This window comes from Dama dama, chromosome 9 (genome assembly GCF_033118175.1).
Source record: "Dama dama isolate Ldn47 chromosome 9, ASM3311817v1, whole genome shotgun sequence".
Taxonomy (NCBI): domain Eukaryota; kingdom Metazoa; phylum Chordata; class Mammalia; order Artiodactyla; family Cervidae; genus Dama; species Dama dama.
The window spans coordinates 81,307,533-81,332,799 of record NC_083689.1 but is presented as its reverse complement, the minus strand read 5'-3'; the positions used below and the strand labels follow the sequence as shown (position 1 = coordinate 81,332,799).

General features: G+C 42.1%; 1 protein-coding gene across 5 annotated transcripts in view; it reads right to left on the bottom strand.

Annotated features, from left to right (window-relative positions):
• Positions 1-25,267, bottom strand: part of TENM2 (teneurin transmembrane protein 2) — a 1,030,924-nt gene that overhangs the window by 422,339 nt on the left and 583,318 nt on the right. The window contains exon 6 of one of the 5 annotated variants that reach the window (XM_061149488.1): positions 15,806-15,838. The exons of the other annotated variants lie outside the window; for them this stretch is intronic. Within the exon in view, the coding sequence (XP_061005471.1) occupies positions 15,806-15,838 (33 nt within the window). The remainder of the gene's footprint in view (positions 1-15,805; positions 15,839-25,267) is intronic. 5 annotated transcript variants of the gene reach the window in all.

Sequence of the window (25,267 nt, the reverse complement as noted above, 5' to 3'; positions counted from 1 at the left end):
TTCGTTGAGCTCTTATAATGCATAATTTCCAAGCCCTTAAAACATATTATTATATTTAATCTTATAACCATCCTTTAGGGTAGGAAATATTATCCACATTTCAAAGGACAGAAGACTGAACTAAGACGGGATGGGTTGTCTCATTGGAAGAACTGGAGCTAAGGCTCTAGAGCTTTTAACACCACATAGGGAATGACAATGAAATTTAATTAACCATTGTAATGACAAAGTACCCATCACTGATGTGACAATTTGATTGTCAGTGGAACCAGACTGAAGTTTAACTTATCTCCGCCACTGATTTCCTGGGTGAATTTTGGCAAGTCACTTAACTTTGCTGTTCTCAAATGTTTGATCAACAAATGTATGTAAAAATACAGATCATTCTAAGCATTGAATGAGATATCTATATAAATGTTCTGAAGTAAAGAGTAAATATTGTCATCCATCAGAAGGCGATGAGAGAGATGTGCTATTCCCCTTTTCTAGGACATTTTAAGGATTAAACAATAACATATATGAAAGTCCAAAGCAAATGGTAAAGTGCTCTACACATGGTAACTGTTTTTGTTCTCATTATTGGAAGCTTTCTTTTTCAAAGGCTTTGTTTGCAGATAGCAAACAGTTTTTGGCTGAAGTCTGTATTTTGCTCTGTGCCTTAGAGACAGCAAAGATAAAAGAAGGGATCTAGGTGACAGATGCTTGAACTTTGTCATCTCTCTGTTGCCTACTCACACTACCACCCACCGATTCCTCATGGACCACTCCTTGATAAGGTGCTGAAGATTAGATATAATAACCACTAATAACCAACAGAAAGGCTGAAAATCTCCCCCTCAAAGAATTTAGAAATGTTTGAAAACTAGAATGGAAAAAGTACACTAGACCAGTACTAAGTCTAGCTTGTTAGCAGACCACAGATCAGTTCATTAGTTCATTCCTTCCTCATATAGTCATTTCTAAGTCATTGCCTTGGACATAAACAATCCCCAGTAGTAGCACGGTTAGAGTGAGGAGGCCACGGCTCCTGTTGCGGCTACCTCAGGGCTTGCTAGCTGAGGGGTTTACAGCAAATGACTTACCCTCAGTAGGCCTCAGTCAACGCATGCAATCGGTTCAGTAGAGTCCAGTCACTCAGTCATGTCCAACTCTTTGCGACCCCATGGACTGCAGCACACCAGGCCTCCCTGTCCATCACAAACTCCCAGAGTTCACTCAGACTCATGTCCACTGAGTCGGTGATGCCACCCAACCATCTCATCCACTGTCGTCACCTTGTCTTCCCACCTTCAATCTTTCCCAGCATGAGGGTCTTTTCCAATGAGTCAGTTCTTTGCATCAGACGGCCAAGTATTGGAGTTTCATCTTCAACATCAGTCCTTCCAATGAATATTCAGGACTGATTTCCTTCAGGATGGATGGGTTGGACACTCTAAGGGACTCTCAAGAGTCTTCTCCAGCACCACAGTTCAAAAGCATCAATTCTTTGGCACTCAGCTTCCTTTATCGTCCAACTCTCACATCAATACATGACTACTGGAAAAACCATAGCTTTGAGTAGACAAACCTTTGGTGGTAAAGTAATGTCTCTGCTTTTTAATATGCTGTCTAGGTTGGTCATAACTTTTCTTCCAAGGAGTAAGCGTCTTTTAATTTCATGGCTGCAGTCACCATCTGCAAGTGATTTGGAGCCCAACAAAATAAAGTCTGCCACTGTTTCCCCATCTATTAGCCATGAAGTGATAGGACCAAATGCCATGATCTTAGTTTTCTGAATGTTGAGTTTTAAACCTACTTTTTCACTCTCCTCTTTCACCAAGAGGCTCTATAGTTCTTCTTCGCTTTCTGCCATAAGGGTGATGTTATCTGCGTATCTGAGGTTATTGATATTTCTCCTGGCAATCTTGATTCCAGCTTGTGCTTAATACACCCCAGCATTTCTCATCATGTACTCTGCATATAAGTTAAACAAGCAGGGTGACAATATACAGCCTTGACATACTCCTTTTCCTATTTGGAACCAGTCTGTTGTTTCATGCCCAGTTCTAACTGTTGCTTCCTGACCTGCATACAGGTTTCTCAAGAGGCAGGTTAGGTGGTCTGGTATTCCCATCTCTTGAAGAATTTTCCACAGTGTGTTGTGATCCACACAGTCAAAGGCTTTGGCATAGTCAATAAAGCAGAAATGGGTGTTTTTCTGGAACTCTCTTGCCTTTTTGATGATCCAGTGGACATTGGCAATTTGATCTCTGGTTCCTCTGCCTTTTCGAAATCCAGCTTGAACATCTGGAAGTTCACAGTTCATGTATTGTTAAAGCCTGGCTTGGAGAATTTTGAGCATTACTTTACTAGCATGTGAGATGAGTGCAATTATGTGGTAGTTTGAACATTCTTTGGCATTGCCTTTCTTTGGGATTGGAATGAAAACTGACCTTTTCCAGTCCTGTGGCCACTGCTGAGTTTTCCGTTTGCTGGCATATTGAGTGTAGCACTTTCACAGCATCATCTTTTAGGATTTGAAATAGCTCAACTGGAATTCCATCACCTCCACTAGGTTTGTTCCTAGTGATGCTTCCTAAGGCCTGCTTGACTTCACATTCTAGGATGTCTGACTGTACCCATTACTCAATCCCTCTTGGCCAAGTTCTAGCACTAAAGTCAAATCATTGTCATCATCGCTGACATGTATTGAGTTCTTATTGTGTGCAGCCACTGCACTAAACAACTGCATAATTAGCTCAGTGAATCATTAATTGTCCTATTTTATAGATGATTATCATCCCCTCTTACAAGCAAGGAAAATGAAGCACAGAGCGATTAAGGAACTTGACTTCACATTCCAGGATGTCTGGCTCTAGGTGAGTGATCACACCATCATGATTATCTGGGTCATGAAAATCTTTTTTGTACAGTTCTTCTGTGTATTCTTGCCACCTGTTCTTAGTATCTTCTGCTTCTGTTAGGTCCATACCGTTTCTGTCCTCAATTGAGCCCATCTTTGCAAGACATGTTCCCTTGGTATCTCTAATTCTCTTGAATAGATCTCTAGTCTTCCCCATTCTATTGTTTTCCTCTATTTCTTTGCATTGATCACTGAGGAAGGCTTTCTTATGTCTCCTTGCTATTCTTTGGAACTCTGCATTCAAATGGGTATATCTTTCCTTTTCTCCTTTGCTTTTTGCTTCCCTTCTTTTCACAGCTATTTGTAAGGTCTCCTCAGACAGCCATTTTGCTTTTTTGCATTTATTTTTCTTGGGGATGGTCTTGATCCCTGTCTCCTGTACAATGTCATGAACCTCCGTCCATAGTTCATCAGGCACTCAGACTATCAGATCTGGTCCCTTAAATCTATTTCTCACTTCCACTGCATAATCATAAGGGATTTGATTGAGGTCATACCTGAATGGTTAGTGGTTTTCCATACTTTCTTCAATTTAAATCTGAATGTGGCAATAAGGAGCTCATGATCTGGGCCACAGTCAGCTCCCAGTCTTGTTTTTGCTGACAATGCTACTGTACTATTACATAACACTTCCCAGTACTTGTAGGCAATGTGAAGATGGACTCTTAGCCACAATTGAACCCATATTCCAGTAGAGGAGACTAATCTCACTTTTCGAGCATTCACAATGTTCTAGGCAATATGCTTAGTATACTTCATTGTTTGTAACTTACTAATCCTTTCCAACAATACTATCTGGAAGGTATGATAATTATCCCCATTTTACAGATGAGGAAACTGAGGCAGGTAGAGTTCCAGTGGCTGGCCAAGGTCACACAGTAAGTAATGAGCAAAGCCAAGATGCTAATTCAGATCTCTATGATTAGTGATCAAAAGGCCACAAAGAGTTATTGCAACATGAGTGAGATAGAGAGAGAAGAGTAACTAGAATCAGCAGGGAAGGCAGATTAGAAGGCATAGCACTGTGGAGGTGACAAAACAACCTGTAGGAAGCTCTCCTTCAGCTCTGAAACTCCGCAATTTCTAAATATCATCTACTGCACCTAGATAGCAAGTATAGAGATCAATAATCAGGTCAAAATCACAGGTGAGGTTGCATCCTGACTTCCACCTTCCCCATCATCGCCCAGCCTGGCTTCCTTTTTTCATGAAAGTCAGAATGAATCTTCACATTTCTCTTCTCAGGCACTGCTGGGTCCTGTTCTCTGAAGGCTCATTTAGAATACTCACCAGGGGAAACTATGCTTCCATGCAGACAGCTGAAGACATGAAAAAATGACCTTCGAAGGGCAGAAGGAAGCATTAAGGGGGAAAAAAGAGGAGAACTAACTCCACAAGCTGGCATAATAGTCACACTGACCATATACCCTAGCCACACGTTTCTCAGTCTGAGGACTGCATGCCAAATGACTCAAGTGTGTCTGAAATCGCTATGCTGTGGTTGAAAATACATGGAAAGGGAGATGTTTCAGACTTTCGACAACACACAGGCATCCTCGTGGGCTGCCGGACAACGAAGACGTCCCAGTTCAACTCATAAGAACTTACCTTGCGTGCGTGCATGAGCCCATGCGCACTATAACACATTCTTAAATTAACTGGAGTCAGCAAAATTAACATGCACCCACGGGGCACTGTTGGCCAAGTCTCTATTTTCATAAATAATGCCTTTCTCGCCTTCTACAAGCCTGTTTGAAGACCTGCAGTGCATCCTGGCTACAATTCAAAGCCCAGCTAATGAAAGCACCTCCACTGTCAGCAATGTTAATGTCACTTTAAAGAGTGTGAAATGTTGCTAAATGTGTCAGGAAACAATTAGATAACATAAGAGGCATGTTTTCTCAGTGCACAGAGAAATATATTATGCAGACGGGAGATAAACGCAAAGTTTTCTGAGCTCCGGCATATTCAGCACTCTCACCCGCTCCCCCCGCCTCTCTTTTTAATCCAACAGAGAAATTGTTTGGCAAGGCTCAGCCCTGTTTCAAATACTTGGAGAAGGGAGAAAGGCCTGCTTTGCCTCTGACTGTTGTCGCTTGAGCCCTGTGCTCTCAGGCTCAGTGAGATACAAACAGTCTTCCACTCAAATTAAATGTGTGCTCTCCTAATTAGCATTATAAATATAGGTTTCTCTGAGCCAGAGTTGATAAAATTACAGTGTTGGGCTGGAAAGGAACCGGCAGCTCTCCCATGCCGACACAATGGCTGCAGCGTTTGCCCAGCTAGAACAATGCTTCCAGGGCCTGCCCCCATCATCAGAGGTCAGCCTGGGGAAGGAAGGTAAATGTCAAGCGAGCTGACATTAGGACAACGGCAGGGCCCAGATGCAATCTGTTCTTTGTATGTGATGGTATAAGGTTTGGCTTCTAAGCTCTGGGGAGGATGGTTCTTACTGCAAAGTGTCTTTGTAGAGTTTTGTCATCTCCGCCACCTGTGCAGTTCCAACAGGGGCCTGGTAACCACAGGCAAAGACCAACCGAAATGGACTTTTCCCATCCCCACCCAACACCGCTGTCCATGGTCCTGAAACATCACCTAGCACTAGGAAATGGCTGCTGCTTTCCTCCCAGCCCCGAGATGCCTCTGCCCAACTTCTTGGAGGAGTTCTGAATTAGCCAAGGGAATTGATGGAGGAGAGAAAGGTGGAAGAGAATAACTAAAGAGAGATGAGGGCAGAAACTCGAGAATAGGCATAGCTACTAAATGATTGTCAGGCGGTGAAAAAAGCAAATTATTTGTTTTGACATTATTTTCAAATAATCACAGTTGCTAAGAAAGAAACTAGTGCCAACCTGGGCTGAAATACAGAGAGACTTAAGGTGAGTGAGGAGTTTGCATGTCAGGTGATCCAATGATGTGCAAGGCAGGGTATGAACACGGCAGGGCAATCCCATCATGGGGAAGGGACGTGACTGAAGTGTCACTGTCACGAAGCAAAAATTCTCAGGATTTTTCTTTTCTTACGAAAACATGCCACACTACACAAGCAAAGAACAAAGAGAGTCACAGGTAGTAGTTCACGTTTGTTTTCCCATTTACACAGTTCTGCCATGTTAGGTGAGTCTCAAAAGTAGGGGGTAAGGTTGACTTTTTCCCCAAGAAAAAGAAATGTGAAAAGGCAAAATGGTTGTCTGAGGAAACCTTACAAATAGCTGAGAAAAGAAGAGAAGCTAAAGTCAAAGGAGAAAAGGAAAGACATACCCATTTGAATGCAGAGTTCCAAAGAATAGCAAGGAGACATAAGAAAGCCTTCCTCAGTGATCAATGCAAAGAGATAGAGGAAACAATAGAATGGGAAAGACTAGAGATCTATTCAAGAGGATTAGAGATACCAAGGGAACATGCCATGCAAAAATGGGCACTATAAAGGACAGAAATGGTATGGACCTAACAGAAGCAGAAGATACTAAGAACAGGTGGCAAGAATACACAGAACTGTACGAAAAAGACCTTCATGACCCAGATAATGGTGACGATGGTGTGATCACTCACCTAGAGACAGACATGCTGGAATGTGAAGTCAAGTGGGCCTTAGGAAGCATCACTAGGAACAAACCTAGTGGAGGTGATGGAATTCCAGTTGAGCTATTTCAAATCCTAAAAGATGATGCTGTGAAAGTGCTGCACTCAATATGCCAGCAAACTGGGAAAACTCAGCAGTGGACACGGGACTGGAAAAGGTCAGTTTTCATTCCAATCCAAAAGAAATGCAATACCAAAGGGATGTTCAAATTACTGTACAATTGTACTCATCTCACACGCTAGTAAAGTAATGCTCAAAATTCTCCAAGCCAGGCTTCAACAGTATGTGAACTACGAAATTCCAGATGTTCAAGCTGGATTTCAAAAAGGCAGAGGAACCAGAGATCAAATTGCCAACATCCATTGGATCATCAAAAAGGCAAGAGAGTTCCAGAAAAACACCTATTTCTGCTTTATTGACTATGCCAAAGCCTTTGACTGTGTGGATCACAACACACTGTGGAAAATTCTTCAAGAGATGGGAATACCAGACCACCTAACCTGCCTCCTGACAAATCCATATGCAGGTCAAGAAGCAACAGTTAGAACTGGGCATGAAACAACAGACTGGTTCCAAATTGGGAAAGGAGTATGTCAAGGCTGTATATTGTTATCCTGCTTATTTAACTTATATGCAGAGTACATGATGAGAAATGCTGGGGTGTATTAAGCACAAGCTGGAATCAAGATTGCCAGGAGAAATATCAATTACCTCAGATACGCAGATAACACCACCCTTATGGCAGAAAGCAAAGAAGAACTAAAGAGCCTCTTGATGAAAGTGAAAGAGGAGAGTGAAAAAGTAGGTTTAAAACTCAACATTCAGAAAACTAAAATCATGGCATCCGGTTCCATCACCTCATAGCAAATAGATGGGGAAATAATGGAAACAGTGAGAGACTATTTTCTTGGGCTCCAAAATCACTTGCAGATAGTGACTGCGGCCATGAAATTAAAAGACACTTGCTCCTTAGAAGAAAAGCTAAGACCAACCTAGACAGCATATTAAAAAGCAGAGACATTACTTTGCCAACAAAGGTCCATCTAGTCAAAGTTATGGTTTTTCCAGTAGTCATGTATGGATGTGAGAGTTGGACTATAAAGAAAGTTGAGCGCCGAAGAATTGATGCTTTTGAACTGTGGTACTGGAGAAGACTCTTGAGAGTCCCTTGGACTGCAAGGAGATCCAACCAGTCCATCCTGAAGGAAATCAGTTCTGAATATTAATTGGAAGGACTGATTTTGAAGCTGAAACTCCAATACTTTGGCCACCTGATGCGAAGAACTGACTCACTGGAAAAGACCCTGATGCTGGGAAAGATTGAGGGCAGGAGGAGAAGGGACAGCAGAGGTTGAGATGGTTGGATGGCATCTCCAATTCAATGGACATGAGTTTGAGGAAGCTCCGGGAGTTGGTGATGGACAGGGAAGGCTGACGTGCTGCACCATGATGTCCACGTTGTCATAAAGAGTCAGACAGGACTGAGTGACTGAACTGAACTGAAGGTTGACTTGCTACTTATCTTCTTTGTTTTGCATCTCTTTAAAAGAGCTATCTAGTTATCTCTTAGTCCTCCCCTGAGACTAGTAAAATTTATAGAATGACCTGGAGAAAGTCAGAGAAAGCTATGGCTTAAGACCATCAAAGGCTAGCTCTACAAGGAATATCACAGAGTATCTGGACCAACCATTTCACTTTGGTGATAAAAAAAAATTGTGGTTCAGAGAAAGAAAATGGCTTTTCCCAGAACATGCAGTGAATCAGTGACCTGAGTCCAAGGTCCAAGTCCAAGGTCTGTCCACTAAATCACACTACTCTTAATAATATTCAAGTTGAAGTATAAGTAGAAAAATCAAAGTTCAAGTTCTGACAAAGAAATCAAATTTCATAGCAAATCATATTAATGGGCTACAATTTTACTATTCTATTGCAAAAGGTGTAAAATAGGTACTGACCCCTCTTCCTGAAGTGAAGCCCAACACATAATGTTACACTCTTATTTTTCAAACTGTGTTCTTTGGAACACTGGGTTTTCTTAGAATATAAACGCGTCCCAGGAAAAAATGGTTCCAGGACCAAATGGTTTGCACAATAGGAAATGCATAGGAGAAAAGAGTCTTGGTGTATCCTAGGCTGGTGTGATCACATCTGGACTGGCTGATCTATTCTATTTTAGGCTGACATCATCTTAAGAGCCCAGCTGAGAAACTGGACTTGCTTGGGGGAGGAAATTCAGACTGATAGGTGTTTTAGAAATCATTTAAAAGGTTATAGGTCCTGCAACTCTTGAGTCTGGAAAAGAGGTAAGGGAAGATGTAGCAATCCTGAAATAATACAGCCATGATCCATGGAAGAAGAAGTGAACTTTTATGAATGAATTCATATGCCAGTGCTAGGAATGATTAAAGTTAGAGGAAGGAGATTCAGCTTGGTATCTACTATAGTTGTTTTTCCCTCCCCTTTATCTAAATTCTACCTAGGATTATGATTCCTTACGTACTTTCTCATTCTTCTTAGAGTGCAATCTACTCTTCCATTCATTCAACATGTATTTACTGAAAAACTACTATGTTTCAAGCTGTTCTCCAGGCCAGAACATTGCTCTAGGTGGTTGTTGAATCCACAGTACTAGTGCTGTTGTTTTTAATCTTTCCGTCTCCCAAAGCGCTTGCTCATGCAAAGTGTTTAATACTACTATTGGATCAAACAGAGACATAGGCAAAGAGCTTTCTAACAACAGTTGCTAGATAATATCAGAATCTGCAACCATGCAGGTAATAAGCTCCCCATCACAGAGATTATTTAAGCAGTCCGGGTCAGCCCTGGTCAGCAGACCACAGAGAGTGTTCCATGTTTAAGGAGAAGTGGGCTTACAGGCCTTCTACATTCAGCTCCAGCTCAAAATCTCCATGATTTTAGGACTGTTCTTGTCACTGTCTCTTGGGGTAAAGGAGACAGAGGATCATTTAGAAGATATCTCGAAAGTAAGCAGTCTGCCCCAAGCGTCTCCCTGCCCCATCAGAAGTCAGAGACACATCTGTCTTCCTGCCTTCTACATACATGAAAATTTTTAGTTCCTAACTGAAAACTGAGACCTGTGTAGATTCCACACATCCAAAGAGGACTTTGCTTTATTTAAAGGAAACATGTCACTGTGTTGAAGCTCAAGCTTGCATTAATTATAACAAGTGTGATATCTGGCCAACCTTAGTTCCATGATTCAACGTTTCCACTTGATCAGTTTCCAGAGCTAGATGAGAGCCTATAGCCATTCACAAAGTAATAACACTTTTTCCTTTTATGAGAGCTTTCATCTGTGGATCTCAAAGCCCAGGGTAAACAGTGATTAACGTTCATTTGGGAGGTGAGGATGCATTTGCTTCACTTGTTTGGCAAGGAAGGTGTGGGAGGGGCTGACTGGTCAATGTTCAGGCAGAAACTGGCATGCCGGGCTCTCTCTTCCCACCTGTTTTTTCGTTTTTTCCTATGATCACAGTAAACAAGTCATGTTGTTTATTGAAGCCAAAAGTCAGCATATGTGTACGTAAACTAAAATAGTTTCTATCCAGTATAAGAGGTTGTGTGGAAGATAAAAGCACAAGTAGGGAATTCCCTACCCTACTTTTCCTTTCTCCCTCAAGTCCCTTCTCTCTTTCCTTTTTTCCTTCCTTTCTTCTTTCCTTCCTATCCTCTCTCCCTCCCTTCCCCCTTTCTTCCATTTATTCAACACATATTCTTGTGTGTGAATGGAATGAAATGAAATCTTTCAACACATGAAATGAAAAGCCAAAATCTTTGCCTTCTTAGAGTTTATATTCTGGTTGGGAGAGAGGAAAACCAACAAAGAAGTAATGGCAAAAATAGTAATAAATTTAAAAAAAAACAACAAAATACATATTTACAGGTGTTCATATACAAACACAAACATAAATGCATACATGTATAAAAGGGCTACTGGGGAAAATAGAGGAGAGTAGGGGGGCCAGCGGGAGGCAGGGTAGGGCGTAGGAGGTGCTGCTACCTAAGTCAAGGCCACCAGGTAAGAGCTCCCAGTTGAGATAACGTTTGAGCAGGGATCTGAAGGAAGTGAAGAGGGGCTATGCTGATACCTGGGAGGAAGCGCATCCTGGCACAAGGGAAAGCACGGATGGAGGCTGAGTTAGCAGTATGCTTGGGGCATCCAGGAAGAGCAAGCAGCTTGGGGAGCCTGGAAAGTAGTGACAGATGGGGAAGAGGGAGGCCTGACAAGCCACCACGAGGTCTTCGGCTTTCACGCGAAGCTGCTCGAGACTTCTAAGGGAGGAATGACCTGTCTGATGCACGCTTTAGCAAGATCACTTTTGCTGCTGTGTTGACAGCAGACCTAAGGAAGGCTAGGGAAGAAGGGGGGAGACGCGTTAGAAGGCCCTATAATAATCCAGGTCAGAGATTATTGGGGCTGGGACTGTGACAAAGATCAGAACCTGCAGACATTTTGAAGGTAAAGCGGACACGTGTCACTGGTGGACTAATGTGGTTTAAAGAGAAAGGAAGAAGTCAATGACAATTCAGCTTGTGGCCTGAATGAGCATGGTTACAGAGGCATGAGTCCTAACAAACACATATTGATGCTGCGTGTTTGTTTTCACACATAGCATAAGATGAAAGATATACCTGGATCGAAAACCATTCTCAGTGTTTGAAAATGTTGCTAATTGCTGCCTAAAATACACTTCTCAAACAGATAGGCAAAATTGCTATTTTATTCACAATTAAAAAAAATATATTTCCCAGGAAGAAAGAGGTCTTTCAGATGTTCCGGAACAGTACTGACGAGGTAGACATCTTTTATACAACATAAGAAAATCTAATAAAACCTAAGCTGAGAGAGTTGAACTTTCACCTTTGTCCAGGCAAGATGATGCTACTCATGCCTTAGAGTAAAAATTTCTCAACATATTACAGAGATAGGAGTGGTTCAGAAAATAAGCTATTTTCTCCCTGCAAACTCATATTCACATGTGGTACAGAGCAGTACATTAATTTGGTCCCATTCTTTGATTTCTCCTCTAACTTGACCTGATTTTCTCACACGCCTCAGGCACAGTTAATTTGTAGTGAGGGGTATGTATATATATCAGAGAATAAGTATTTGTGTGTGTGTGCCTGAGTAGATGGGGACCTTGGTTGAAATATTAATACAGCACCTTTTTATTATTATTTATAGGAGAACTGTATCTTCAGGGCTTTTAAAATAAAAAGAAATGGAAGATAGGTGATGTGAAATTATTTCTTTACTGCTCATACCCTTTGGTTGATGTATAAATAATACAAATGAAATAGTAAACAGCATTAAGGGTACAATTATTGAGTAAAGAGAAATGTAGACTCAACAACTGTACAAAGTTCTCAGTTGTTATGATAGGGAAGAGGTTATTTATGTAAAGTGCCATAAGTTTTTAAAGTCTTATTTGAATTATTCTATCACAAAACTGGAAGATGAATTTCTATCTCTGAAGTTGAAAATCTAAAGCTTAGATAGCGATTGGCCACAAACATACAACTTCAGTCTGCACAGAGTAAGTAAGAAGCAAAATGTGATAGTCTGTGGAGTGAAACAGTTGCTTAATTGGTTCTGAGTGACCCACCACTGTAGCCAGCATGCAGTATTAATGGTGGAGAAACTGCTTAAACCTTTCCAGGAAAACAAGCCAAGTCTTGGAAAGAAAAGCAAGCTATCTCCTTAAAGCAGCAACAAAGGAAACATCGTCACAAAACCCACGTCAGAACCATCTACTTCAAAGGACGTTATGAGGGAAATTTCTTCTCCTCAAATGGTGCCTTGATTCAAATGACTGTCTCACCGCTGTAATCTCCCATAGGGTTATGGAATCTTATTTATTTAAATTGGCTGGTCGTCCCCTGAGAGTCCTACCAGTGGAGTGATGCAAAAACTCATTAGTCCCATTTTATTTTTAAATTCCACAGAACAGTCTCAAACAGAGCATGATCACTTTCTCAAGTGTTCCCACTGAGGAGCATCATTTGCCACGGGATGTGCACCACTAAATCATAATGCCCATCACTCAAACAGAGGCTTCTGTCTGCTGACTTGCCTGTATCACTTTGTGGGTAACAAATCCAGCTCCAAATGACACCTCCTATCAAAATTTGACTTCCTACAGCAGGGCACATGTGCTCCTTTTTGTCTAATTCTGCCACAAAACTTCAAAATCCACGCTAAAGGGAGATAGAGCCGATCACACACATTTGCTTTCTAGAAGACTCACACTCAGCTAATACAGTAGAGGCATGAAAGCAAAGCAACACCAATTACCACTAAGCCCAGATGTAAAGAGATCAAGGCACGGGCTAACAATTGGGGGCTGTCAAATGTTACAACCACTAAATTCTCGTCTTGTTAAATCATCTGATGGTCGTCTCTTCTTTAGTTAAATAGGAATAAATAATAAAAAAACAATTTACAACTAAAAGATGCTAGTGTTTTGCAGCTGCTGAATGTCTTTGGGGGAGATTAGGTTCTATAATGAGGAGATATAACCATCATTTTATAAAAGCTGTTGCTGTCTTGGGAAAAACACCACCGAATACGATTAGTAAAAGGCTTTCCTTCATGAACCTATTACAGTCATGCCCTGATTGCTTGGCATATGCTTAATGGTATCTTCATAGCTGAAAAACAATAATTTGTTACTGTAAATCTTGATATAATATATTAAGTTCAACTGTGCTTTTATTAGTTCTGCCTTTGACTTGAGCTTTAAACTTGCAAAACCTTAGAGAAGTTGAAAAGCAAATCAGCTACCTGCAATTTTAGCACAGATCCATATATTTCCCAATAGCTTAATTAGAAGTCTTTCTCAAATAATTTAAATATCATTTCAAGCATCCCTGGCTGCTGATTCTCCATTAAGAGTATCAAGGATACGGTAATGGGGAGATGAGAATTATGGAGTGGGGAAAATTCTGTGTGTAGTATAGACAATTAGTATATTAGGTAACAAACAGCCAACATTACTATTCTCCTTATTTTAAAAAATATCAGAGGGTCAATTAAGACAGTATTAACTTATGTTACTCTAATGAAACTTTTCTAAAAAAGACAGTAACTCCTTGGTTTCGATTTCTTTCACCAGAGAAATGAAGAGAGGAGGAAGGAAAGCAGCACTTCTATTTCCTTCACTCCCTCCCCACCTCCCTCCCAAACAAGTGAGCTTCAGGGGTCTCCAGCTGTCCCCTGCAGAAAGACCTAAGCAAGTCTTGACCCGAAAACTCCTTTTTGCTGCTGCTGCTGCTTCCCACAAAGACAGACATGGCCTCAATCAAAGCTTAAGCCCAAGAAGCTTTTTTTTTTTTTTTTTAAATTCCTTATAGTCAGAAGTCTACCCTTGAGCACTGGTATTGATGCATTCAAGGCCCAAATCCAAAGCCTTGCAGGGAGACTTTTTATACCCTAAAACAAGAAGATGAATAACACCTAGAAGGGAAATAGATAACAGGCTCTTTGACCTTACCAAGCATTTCTGTAGTGTCTGACACTATAAAAATCCTTGCTTAATATCTTGGGTAACCAGGGTAAATGTGGATACAGATATATACATATTTCTTTATAATATTAAAAAGAATCTATGACTATACACACAGCCACTGTCTTCTCATCAAAGACAACTTCATAGCAGGACTCAGAATTTGTGAGCCACAGGACAAACTAAGATAAAAATGGCTCTGGCTCTCGTAGTTTACCCAACCCCCAACACCTAGCAAATGATCACATTGATCAATAAGCCCCTCCCCCAGTTAATCTTCTACTGACTCCAAACAACATAATGTCCAAGGTGGGAAATGGAAATCTCCATATAGGCTGACACATGGCCTCATATGTCAGCTTTAAGGCTTTGCTCTTTGTTGCTGGGTTCCACGGAGAAACTCACAGACAACAATTAGTGATTCATGCTCTCTAAGAGCGATAGTATTAGGTGGGAAAGATCACACCTTTGTGAATGAAGATGAGAACTTTCAGAGTTGTAATTATTTAGCATTTTTTATGCCAAACCTCATCTACGTCACACTACAGAGAGCTGCTTTTAACTCCTTTCACACTAACGGGTAGGGGTGGGCTGGGGGTAGCCACACGAAGTCAGCCCTTGGCGACCAGCTGATGGTCCAGTTTCCCTGCTTTCTCTTCATAGCCCAGATCCTTTGGAAAAGTTCGTTTCTCTTAAATAATCATGCAAACCTTATCTTTGTAGACCCTTATCTTCTGGAATAGCCCCTGTCCCCCAGGAAGATATTTCCCAGGCTTTTCCTGGATTCTGTTTATGGCTTTGCTTACTTTCAGAAGTGAGGTGACATCTTCTTTGGGTTACATGTCAAGGAGGAAAGAAGTTTCTGGTTTTAAATGTTGAGCTCAAGGAAGAAGTTCCATCTTCTCTCTCCATCACATGACCTAGCACCACACCAAGACTGCCACTGTCCCCTAAGTCCTGGCAGAGTTCCCCTCCTCAGTGAACGCCTCGAGGCACAGCATCACTCAGCTGATAAGAATGAAAGTGGCAGAGCTGAGTGGTTTCTCCACCAGCTGGCCTCATGACTACACTCGATACGGATGAGTTATACAACGTATGTGGTGAACACCGTGCTGGTCCCCAACATCACCCATAACCTAGCTGGTCCCTGGAACCTGTGAGTATGTTACCTTGCACAGCAAAAGGGAATGTGCACATGGGATCAAGCTCAGGATCTTGCGTTGGGGTGATAAGAGGGAAATAACAAGGCAGCAGAAGGGTCAAAGTTCACAGAGACGTAACCACAGAGGCAAAGGTCAGGGTGACGTCAGGAAGGGGCAGGAGTCAAGGGATGTGGGTAGTCTCTAGAAGTAGAAAAGGCAAGGAAAGAGATTCTCCCCTAGAGCCTGCAGAAGGAATGCCTTCTGAGGACACCTTGAATTTAGTCCACTGAGACTGCTTTCCAGCCCTCACCTCCAGAATTGTAAGCTAATAAATTTGTGTTATCTTAAGCCACTGAGTTTGTGGTAATTGGTTAGAGTCCTGGTAGGAAACTAAACAATGTGCAATGTGGCTTTAAAAGAGGCCTATTCTATGTGGTCTGTCTGGTCCAGTGTCAGGACCACCCCCCACCCAAGGGTGCTGGGAACGGGGTAGAAGGGGGCAGATGTCTAGCCTGCTCCCAAACTCCCCCACCAGGGCACCGAGCTCTGTGAGAGCAGTCAGATCAACAACAGAAATGAGGCTGACACAGAGCGTTCTGGCAAGAAGTCACCAGTTAGGGAATCAACTAATACCTTAAAAACTACCCAAGACGGAGAAGTGCATGGGTAGTTTTTAGTAATGACTCTCCAGAAAATCTTTTAAGAGCTGGAGATTGCTGTCTACATGGGAGAAATGCACGGGTCCAGGTCTGTTCCTTGGTTCTAACGCTTTTCTCTGGAGTATGGTCTGCCCTGCGGTGGGCCACTGGTCTTATCTGGCATGCATACACACACACACTCATATACATGTACACATATGTATTTTTTAACCAAAACTGTGTTTTTTTTTTAAATTGAATTTTAATGCCTTTGATTAAAATATACACTCTTTACCAGCTTGCAGGTATGCTTAGTTGCTCAGTTGTGTCTGTCTCTTTGTGACCCCATGGACTGTAGCCCTACAGGCTCCTCTGTCCATGGGATTCTCCAGGCAAGAATACTGGAGTGGGTTGCCATTTCCTCCTCCAGGGGATCTCCCTGACCCAGGGTTTGAACCCGTATCTCCTGCACCTCCAGGATTGGCAGGTGGATTCTTTACCACTAGCACCACCTGGGAAACCCTTACTTTACCAGAGACCTCACCATTCTCTTTTACTTAACTCTGGCTATTTCATCCATTCATATTGTCTAGATAGTCCTTAGCGGAACTTGAGTTTTCAATCCAGGCTAAGATCTATGGTCACTTTATTATGCATTTACGATTTAACACTCTGAAGCGAGTCTCATGGCCCATCCAGCATTCATGGCCTATTTAGCTGTCTATTCTGACCCACCAAAGGCTATCACTCTGCACATTCCTAGTGATAAACCACAGGGCTGCTTTGTTGAGAAGTCCTGTAGGTTCACAGAAAAACTGAATAAGGACACAAAGAGTAATCTTGGCACATTTGTAGGCAACGCAGTACTAGAATCAAAAGCTTATATTTTGGACATGAGAATGAAGAAGCAATGAAGGCTGAATCACTTAGCCTGAAATCTAAGAGAGTACATATAAAGTTCTTCATAGAAGATAAAAGAACAGAAGGAAAAAACCTATCAAGTCCTAGATAGGAAAATAGGATTCAACAGAAGCACATATAAAATAGCAGCTCTGTTATGAGGCACTGATAGATGTGTTTGGCCCAAACAAACCACTAAGATAAGTCAAGGTTCTGAAGAAACCATACTTCAAGTTCTGCACTGAGACAGCACATGCTCACAGATATAGTAACATTTAACATGACACTGTAAACTGCAAGACGTTCATAAGAAAATGGCAAGATGGCACTGGGGAGTAAATTCAAGTCAGGTCAAAGTCTAAGAGAAACTAAGAGACTTCCCTGGTAGTCCACTGGTTAAGACTCCATGCTTCCAAAACAGGTGGTACAGGTTCAATCCCTGGTCAGGGAACATGCTGTGCAGTGAGGCCAAAAAAATAAAAAAAATGCTTTTTTTTTAAAAAGAAACTAAGATACTCAGTCAGGAGAACTAGAGACTGGGCAGGTAGGGTCTGCTGTGCACAAGGGCAGATTTAATCCAGTCCATACCATCCCCCCCTGTAGAGGGAGGTTGGCATTTATTTTATTTGTTTACAGAGGCTAGAAAAGGGACCAAGAAATAAAGAAAATAAGGGGAAAAAAGTCAAGCCAAATAGGTTGGATTTTCTGATGAACTGACTAGTAACCACATGAAATGATATTTCTTGTGTGGGAATGAGTTCACCATAAGTGCAGGCATTCAAGCAGATGTTAAACAGCCTTTGATGGTGATGCTAGAGAGGAAATTCAAGTGTGGATAAAAATGGAGTAAGATGAGTTCTGTGGTTCAGTCCAAAAAGCCAGAGTCTCTGAAACCACATCCTTATTGTCCTCAAGATAATGCACAATTTGGAATGTGGATCTTATCGAAGTAGAAAGGGAAAAATCAAGTTCATTTATGTGGAGCAAAAGATGCCACTTAGGAACAGTCCAAAGAGGCTTTCTCTGAAACCTAGCCTGGGGAATGTGGTTCATAAGCATGTCCTGGGCTATTAATTTGTTAATAAAAGAGATCCAAAATACCCTAGCATTGTTTTCAGTGTTACTTGTAGCATTTTACACTGTGGCATCATCTGTTCTCAACCTTTCAAAACATTTTTGGCATCACATAAATACCACCTGAGCATTCTAAAAAAGACTCCCAGCACTTTCAGGCTACTTGGGGGTGAACTTTCTCTAGTGATCTGAGCACTGCTGACAGGTCAGAGTCCCTTTCCTTCTTGTTTCTGACTGAGGATAATTTCTAAATCCAATGATTTGCCAGTCAGGTCCTGTGGATGGATGCATGCAGATGGAGAAAAAAGCTGACTGCAGGGATGCCGGATCCAACACTTTTCTAAGTCGCTGAGTGGTCCTGAGGGTATGCTAACATTTTACATTTGCTCAGCCAGTCTTCACTGAGGGCTGGCCGTGTGGCAGGAACCGGCTTAGATAGGAGGACCAAAACATGAAACCAGACATAGCCTGTGTCCTCGAGGAATTCACACGTTTGCGAGGACTGGTAACTATTTGGCTATTTTCAACATGGTATCTGCTCTTCAAGGCATCTGCTTAGCATGGCAGGGGAACCCAGAGAAAGTGTAGTGACCTCTCCCTGGGAAAGGAGGGGCTGATGACAACTAGAGGCCACCAGAGATGGTTTAGGAATGAGGCCTGGCTAAGTAGATGGTGGAGGGAGGCGGGTGAAAGAACAAGGCTGGAAGGAAGCCGTGTATGAACCCTAGGTAGGTGGAAAGTGGCAAGAACGGCCACAGGAGGAGCGGCCAGGATGAGCTCAGCAGCCTGTTCCTTGCCTCCACGAACACTTGTTGGTGTGCCTGTTTCTACTGTGAAGTGGGGAAAATGGAATTTCAAGAGCCTCCCTTCCAGGGCTGCTCTGAAAACAAAAATGAGATACAAAGCGAGTATTTTGGAAAAGGTTAAGGGCTGTAAGTTTAAGTTGAAAAATCACAAACTCTGCACCTTTACAGTTTGCAGCATGCAATGTCTGTCTGCCTGTCTGTGGGCATAACCTCAAGTGCTTTTAGCAGGGTTTATATTGTCCAGTTCACTCCCGGCCCTACCACTCCCTTATCTCATTTCACGTACATGGAATTCTCCATGCCAGAATACTGGAGGGGATAGCCTTTCCCTCTCCAGGGGATCTTCCCAACCCAGAGACTGAACTCAGGTCTCTTGCATTGCAGGCGGATTCTTTACCAGCTGAGCCACAAGGGAAGCCCATCTTATATGCCAGACTGCTTCAAACATCCCTGCGACCTGCCTAAAACCAGAAAGAATACTTTAATAATAAAGGGGTCTGCACAAGATAATATGGGAATCACGGACATTTTTGAGTCTGGATCTTTCTCATGGAGAGTGGTATAGTGACACATTGTTCAGAGTTGTGACATCAATGAAGGTGGTTAATAAAATAACACCTGATTATTTCAAAGATTCACTTATATTTAATTTCTTATATTTTGAAGTTATTTTTCACACATCCCTCTTAAATAAAAATATCATTCCTACCCAATCAAGAATGGACAAAGGTCTGAAAAGATTCAGAGAGAGAGAGAGAAGGTAATGATGGGGAGGATTTCTACTTGAAAAATATAAAAAGAAATTTCTGCAACAACCTTTTAAAATTACACTGTTAAAGGGAAAATAAATTTTTACCTAATCTGCAAAAAATGGCAAACAAGGTGCAAAGATGACTGATAGATGGATCTCTCTGGCAGGCTACCTACTACTTGATACAAATTATAGTTGAATTTATAGAAAGAGATGTAAAGAGGGGACTGAGAAATGACAATGATTAATTCAGCATGGTAGAAGGAGACAGGGGAGGGAAAGTTCTAGAAAAACAATGCTAGTGGGGAGAGGGGAAGTGGAAGAAATTGGGAGACTGGAATTGACACATACGCTCTATTGATACAAGGTATAAAACAGGTAACTGGTGAGAACATACTGTATAGAACAGGGAACTCTAGTTAACGCACCGTGGTGACGTGAATGGAAAGGAAGTCCACAAGGGAGCAGATGTATGTATGCTGACTGGTTCACTCTGCCGTACTCACATTATAAAGCAACTCTACTCCAATGGAAATTAATGAATGCTAGGGGACAGCTGAAAGAAGGAAACACCGAAGGGGTGAAGGTAAGAAAAACCTATGAAGGATTTTTTTTGGCCACTCCCAAATCTCTAAAAACAAACTCACATATCTAAAAACTGCCAATTCTTGCCTGTGATGAGATTAAAGCCAATTAAGACCCATCACACCAGAAGAAGATCATGGGAAGTGGATGGAAAGGAAGCTTCTGCACATGAGTTTGTTTGAAACCTATTGTTAAGAGGAAAATGTCTGCCAAGCAATTTCCTATATTGCAGTGGAAGATGCCAGCTTGAAGCAGGTACACTGCTTCCCCTTTTCTCCCCCAATTCAAAAGCTGTTTACAAATGCATCCTGGTGATTCAGACCAAAAAATTACCAAATCTGAGAACAGCACAAAGCTGCAAAGGAATCTGAACTTTGTTTATACAATTAGGAGACACTCACGTGTACATTCCATAAATGACAAGGTTCCCGCAGCAAATTAACAAGAACAATTTTCCCATCTCAGGAGCTGTCAAGATGGGCCCTGTTGGCCAATTTATCTTACTCTAGCACATCTCTGGTGCTTGTCAATCAATGCGTGAAACATTTGGTGCTGATTGCCATTTTTCTCTCCACTTCCTTTCGCCTCTTGTACCAGGCAATTTACTACAAGTCAATCAAGGTCGGAGCCGACCTTGTTTAAATAAAACACTATTGAGCTCTTTTCACACCAACAATTTCAAAGACAGAATGAGCCATATCTTTTACATTTACACTTATACTACCTTCCCCCTGCCTCACCGGTTCTCTTAAAATGTCACACTGGAGTTGTAAGTCATCACTATCCTCCATAGTGGCTGAGAAAGCTAGGTTGAAAAAGTAGTGAGGAAATGTATATTTCAGATACGTTCCTTTGCTACTAACGATTCACCAAGCCAGAAGCACTCCTGATTGTCTAGCTATTACTTGTTGCTGTTTAGTCCTCAGGCACATCTGCCTCTTTGCAATCCCATCCCATGGACTGTAGCCCTCGGAGCTCCTTCATGGGATTTCCCAGGCCAGAATACTGGAATGGGTTGCTGTTTCCTTCTCCAGGGAGTCTTCCCAACCCAGGGACCCAACTCAAGTCTCCTGTACTGACAGGCGGATTCTTTACCACCGAGCCTCCAGGGAAGCCCCGAGCTACTACTGGTCAGCCCTAATTTGAGACGGGGTCACACAGCACAAACGACGACCCCAGATCATCAGCATTTGAGAACCCAAAGGCGGCAGTTTAAGTGCGTGCCCCAAAGATCAAGTCCTACAGCTTAGAGGGTTTTGGTGAGAGTTCCTATTGTTACCGAGTAAAGCATCCACTTGTATTACTATCATCGTTAAGGGAAAAAGTGGAAGAAAAGACAGCGGAGCCTATTTAACTTCTTATAAACAACCCATTCAAAGGTTTGGCTTTCAAAACCTTCTTTTGCTTGCAAACCTTTTATAATCTGTATTTTCCTGAATAAATTGGGCTCTGGTTGTTTAGTAAAACAGAACTTTGGGGTTCCTCCCCAGCAAATGTTAAGAATACACAGTGAAATGAGGCCTGGCTAAACGTTTTTCTTAAAGTAATACAATGGGACAAATATAGAATTTCTTGAAAATAGCAACATGCAGCTTCCCTGCTAAAGTAGTACTACGCTCTCAAAGCAATTAATTAGAAATGGATGCTTTCTAAGTGTCTACTAGGGCAGGAGGAGAAGGGGACGACAGAAGATGAGATGACTGGATGGCATCACCGACATGATGGGCATGAGTTTAAGTAAACTCCGGGAGTTGGTGATGGACAAGGAGGCTTGGCGTGCTGCAATTCATGGGGTCGCAAAGAGTCGGACGCGACTGAGTGACTGAACTGAACTGATGTATATGTAAGGCCCAATTTAGGCATTTTTCAAAAGTGTGATTTCTCCCATTTAAAACTAAAACAAGCAAAACATTCTCAAATTCTCAGAGCCAGAACAATCCATCTCTATTCTTTTATGCCAAAAGGGGTTACGCTGGGTTGACGCATATCTCAGGGTGCCATGATCTTATTGTTTGTTAGAAGGTACTACTGATGTATTCCTTCTCCCACGTCACAGCTATTTATTGTCTATTAAGCATCGGGCACCAATGAGGACACATGGGGGTCAAAACGGACAGGGTCGCTGTTCCATGCAACCTAGTGTCAGATCAGGGCCCTAGATAGTAATGAAATCATCCCCCCAGTAAAAGTATTGGTATAAACAGAGGTTACTGCTCTGCAGGAGGCATTGGATGTGGCCTAAAGCAGGCTGGGGAATCAGGAATGCCCCCAGAGCATGTAAACCAGTGAATTCTGCCTGACAGGAGCTTACTGTCCAGCCCCAGTACCTTTCATGGAAGTCCCAGGGGTACAAACTGCACATGGTCAAGTGCAGAAGGACCATATTTAAAAGGTCCCCAAAGAAATGGAACACAAAAAGGTCCATCACCATAGACAGGAGTTCTGCTCCTTAGATGTGAACAATATCATTCCCCTGTCTAACTTCATTAAACCAAACTCCTGGCTTCCTTCAGACCACAGTGGACAGCGACGCCCTGCCCCTCCCGGTATCAGATGGCGGCAAGAGGTCTGTTCCACCACGCGAGCAAGACAGCTTAGCGCCACAAGCAAGAGATACGCTGGAATGAAAGAGCTGAATCTGGTCAAGAAGAATTCATGCTTCTTTTGGCTAATCAATGTGCACAGTAAAAGTTAACTGCTGAGGAGGGCTCCTGGGTGCTGTATTTAGGGTCTATTTCTTGCTCTGGTGCTTGTAACATGGGTGTATTCCATATGTGGAAAATTCACTGGACTGTACATTTATGATATATATAGATATACATATCAGAAGCTTTTACTTATAGTAAAACTTCAATAAAATGTTAAAAATGTCATAATCAAAAACGACAAAGAAAAGCAAAGGAAATGTTTGAGATTAAAAGAGAGTAAAAAGACACAAAAGCAAAGCTGCAGGGTGTGACCCTGAAATGAACACTACACTAGAAGCAGGAGCTATAGGGGCAACTGATAATATGTGAACATGGACGGAAGATTAGATTATCTTCTATCGATGCTAATTTTGTTGTTACTGTTGTTGTTTGGTTTTGGTTATTTGTATTGTAGTTATGTAGGAGTGGAGGCTTCCCTGCTGGCTCAGATGGGTAAAGAATCTGCCTGCAGTGCAGAAGACCTGGGTTTGATCCCTGGGTCAGAAAGACCCCACCCTGGAGAAGGGAATGGCTAGTATTCTTACCTAGAGATTTCCATGGACAGAGAAGCCTTGCGGGCTACAGTCCATGAGGTCACAAAGAATCAGACATGACTGAGCAAGTAACACTTCCTAGGTAAGGGCATCTTTGTTCTTGGGAAATACACAGTGAAGTATTCAGGGGTCAAGGAGCTGGATACGGGAGCATCTTATTCAACTGACTCAGGAAAAAAATGCTCATAAGAAAGGGGGGTTTGGTGGGGAGAGAGGGATGGGGAGAAAGAGGAGAAGAGGGGCAAAGAATGATAAAGCAATTGACAAATGGGGCAAACATATACAAGTGGTGAATCTGGTAATTGTGCTCGAGTGGTTCTATTTTCTCCTACAGTTTTAAAATTGCATCAAAAGTTAAAAAAATGAGGATGACAACTTCAAAGAAAGTTAACTGTGCTTTAAATGAATGACCAGCACACTAGGTGGTGCTTGGTTGCTCCAATAAATTGAGTGTTATGTACAAAGAAAAGTGAGGTGGCAAGGTTGCTCTGAGCATTCAGTCACTGGCACAATTACCCTTCAAATGGAGACTGGGAAAACTTGACAGTTCCCTGGGAAGACATGTTCAAACCAGGCTGACATAGTCTGGTAGACCAAATGTTCTTTTCTTTTTCTGACATTAATTCACTTCTGATCAATAGCAACACTGAGTACCTTATCTTGAGGTGGTCCTCCATGGTGCATGGTATAGTCATTGCCATTTCGTTCATTCTGTGTTTTCTTCCTCATGATTGTATCTGTTGTTACTGTCTGTCTCTTTCAAAATGCTACTCTCTTTTGAGACTAAGCATGTTTTAGAGGCTTAATGAGGCTTCTATATTGTTAGCTGAGTTACTGCGTCCTCAGGTAATGTGGGGGTGGGGAGGAGGGAGTGTAGGAGAGATAAGTTGGTCCAGGAGGCAGAAGCATATACAGTTTGTATCAAGTTCATTCTTATGTGAGTAGAATTTGTTCCAGAGTGACATTCAGTTACAGCAGAACCCTTATGGGAGAAATACACTGGTAGGTTTTAATACCTCCCATCCTTTCTCTCCCATTGTAATAAGGAAGACCACATTTGACTCCATGTTAGATGTTTCTTTTGCTTTAACCTCTGTGTTCTATTGCTTTTGCTTACAGTTAAGAATGCGGCCTGCAGGCCAGTGCACTGGGATGACCCTGAGGGATGGATGGGGAAGGAGGTGGGAGGGGGCTTCAGGATGGGGGACACATGTACACCCATGGCTGATTCATGTCACTGTTTGGGGGAAAAAGCACTACAATATTGTAAAGTAATTAGCCTCCAATTAAGAAAGAAAAAAGAATGTGGCCTGTAGCCTGAAATGTACAGGAGAGCCCATTCTCAAGACTCTGACCTTTAAGAGTGTAGTATTTTCCCATTCATACAGAGATAAAAAGTTGCAGGACAGAGAATAACATTTGTCATGTTGGGAGTTTACAGGAATACCATGACCTGACCTATGTGGACAGCTCTAAGAACAAAGGATTCCCACACCAAGAAGTCTACAACAACCAACCACACCCCTCCTTCATCTCACCTTTAAAAATGCTTTGCTGAAAACCTTCAAGGAGTCTGGGGTTTTGAGGGGGAGCCACCCATCTCCTTGCATGGCCCCTGCAATAAACCTTTCTCTGCTCTGAAGTCCCACATTTCAGTGTGTTTGACTTCACTGTGCATTGGGCACATGAACTTGTGTCTGGTAACACCAGAATTTTTAAAGCATCATTATTACAATTGCACTCATCTCACATGCTAGTAAAGTAATGCTCAAAATTCTCCAAGCCAGGCTTCAGCAATACATGAACTGAGAACTTCCAGATGTTCAAGCTGGTTTTAGAAAAGGCAGAGGAACCAGAGATCAATTTGCCAACATCTGCTGGATCATCAAAAAAGCAAGAGAGTTCCAGAAAAAACATCTATTTCAGCTTTATTGACTATGCCAAAGCCTTTGACTGTGTGGATCACAACAAACTGTGGAAAATTCTGAAAGAGATGGGCGTACCAGACCACCTGATCTGCTTCTTGAGAAACCTGTATGCAGGTCAGGAAGCAACAGTTAGGACTAGACATGGAACAACAGGCTGGATCCAAATAGGAAAAGGAGTACGTCAAGGCTGT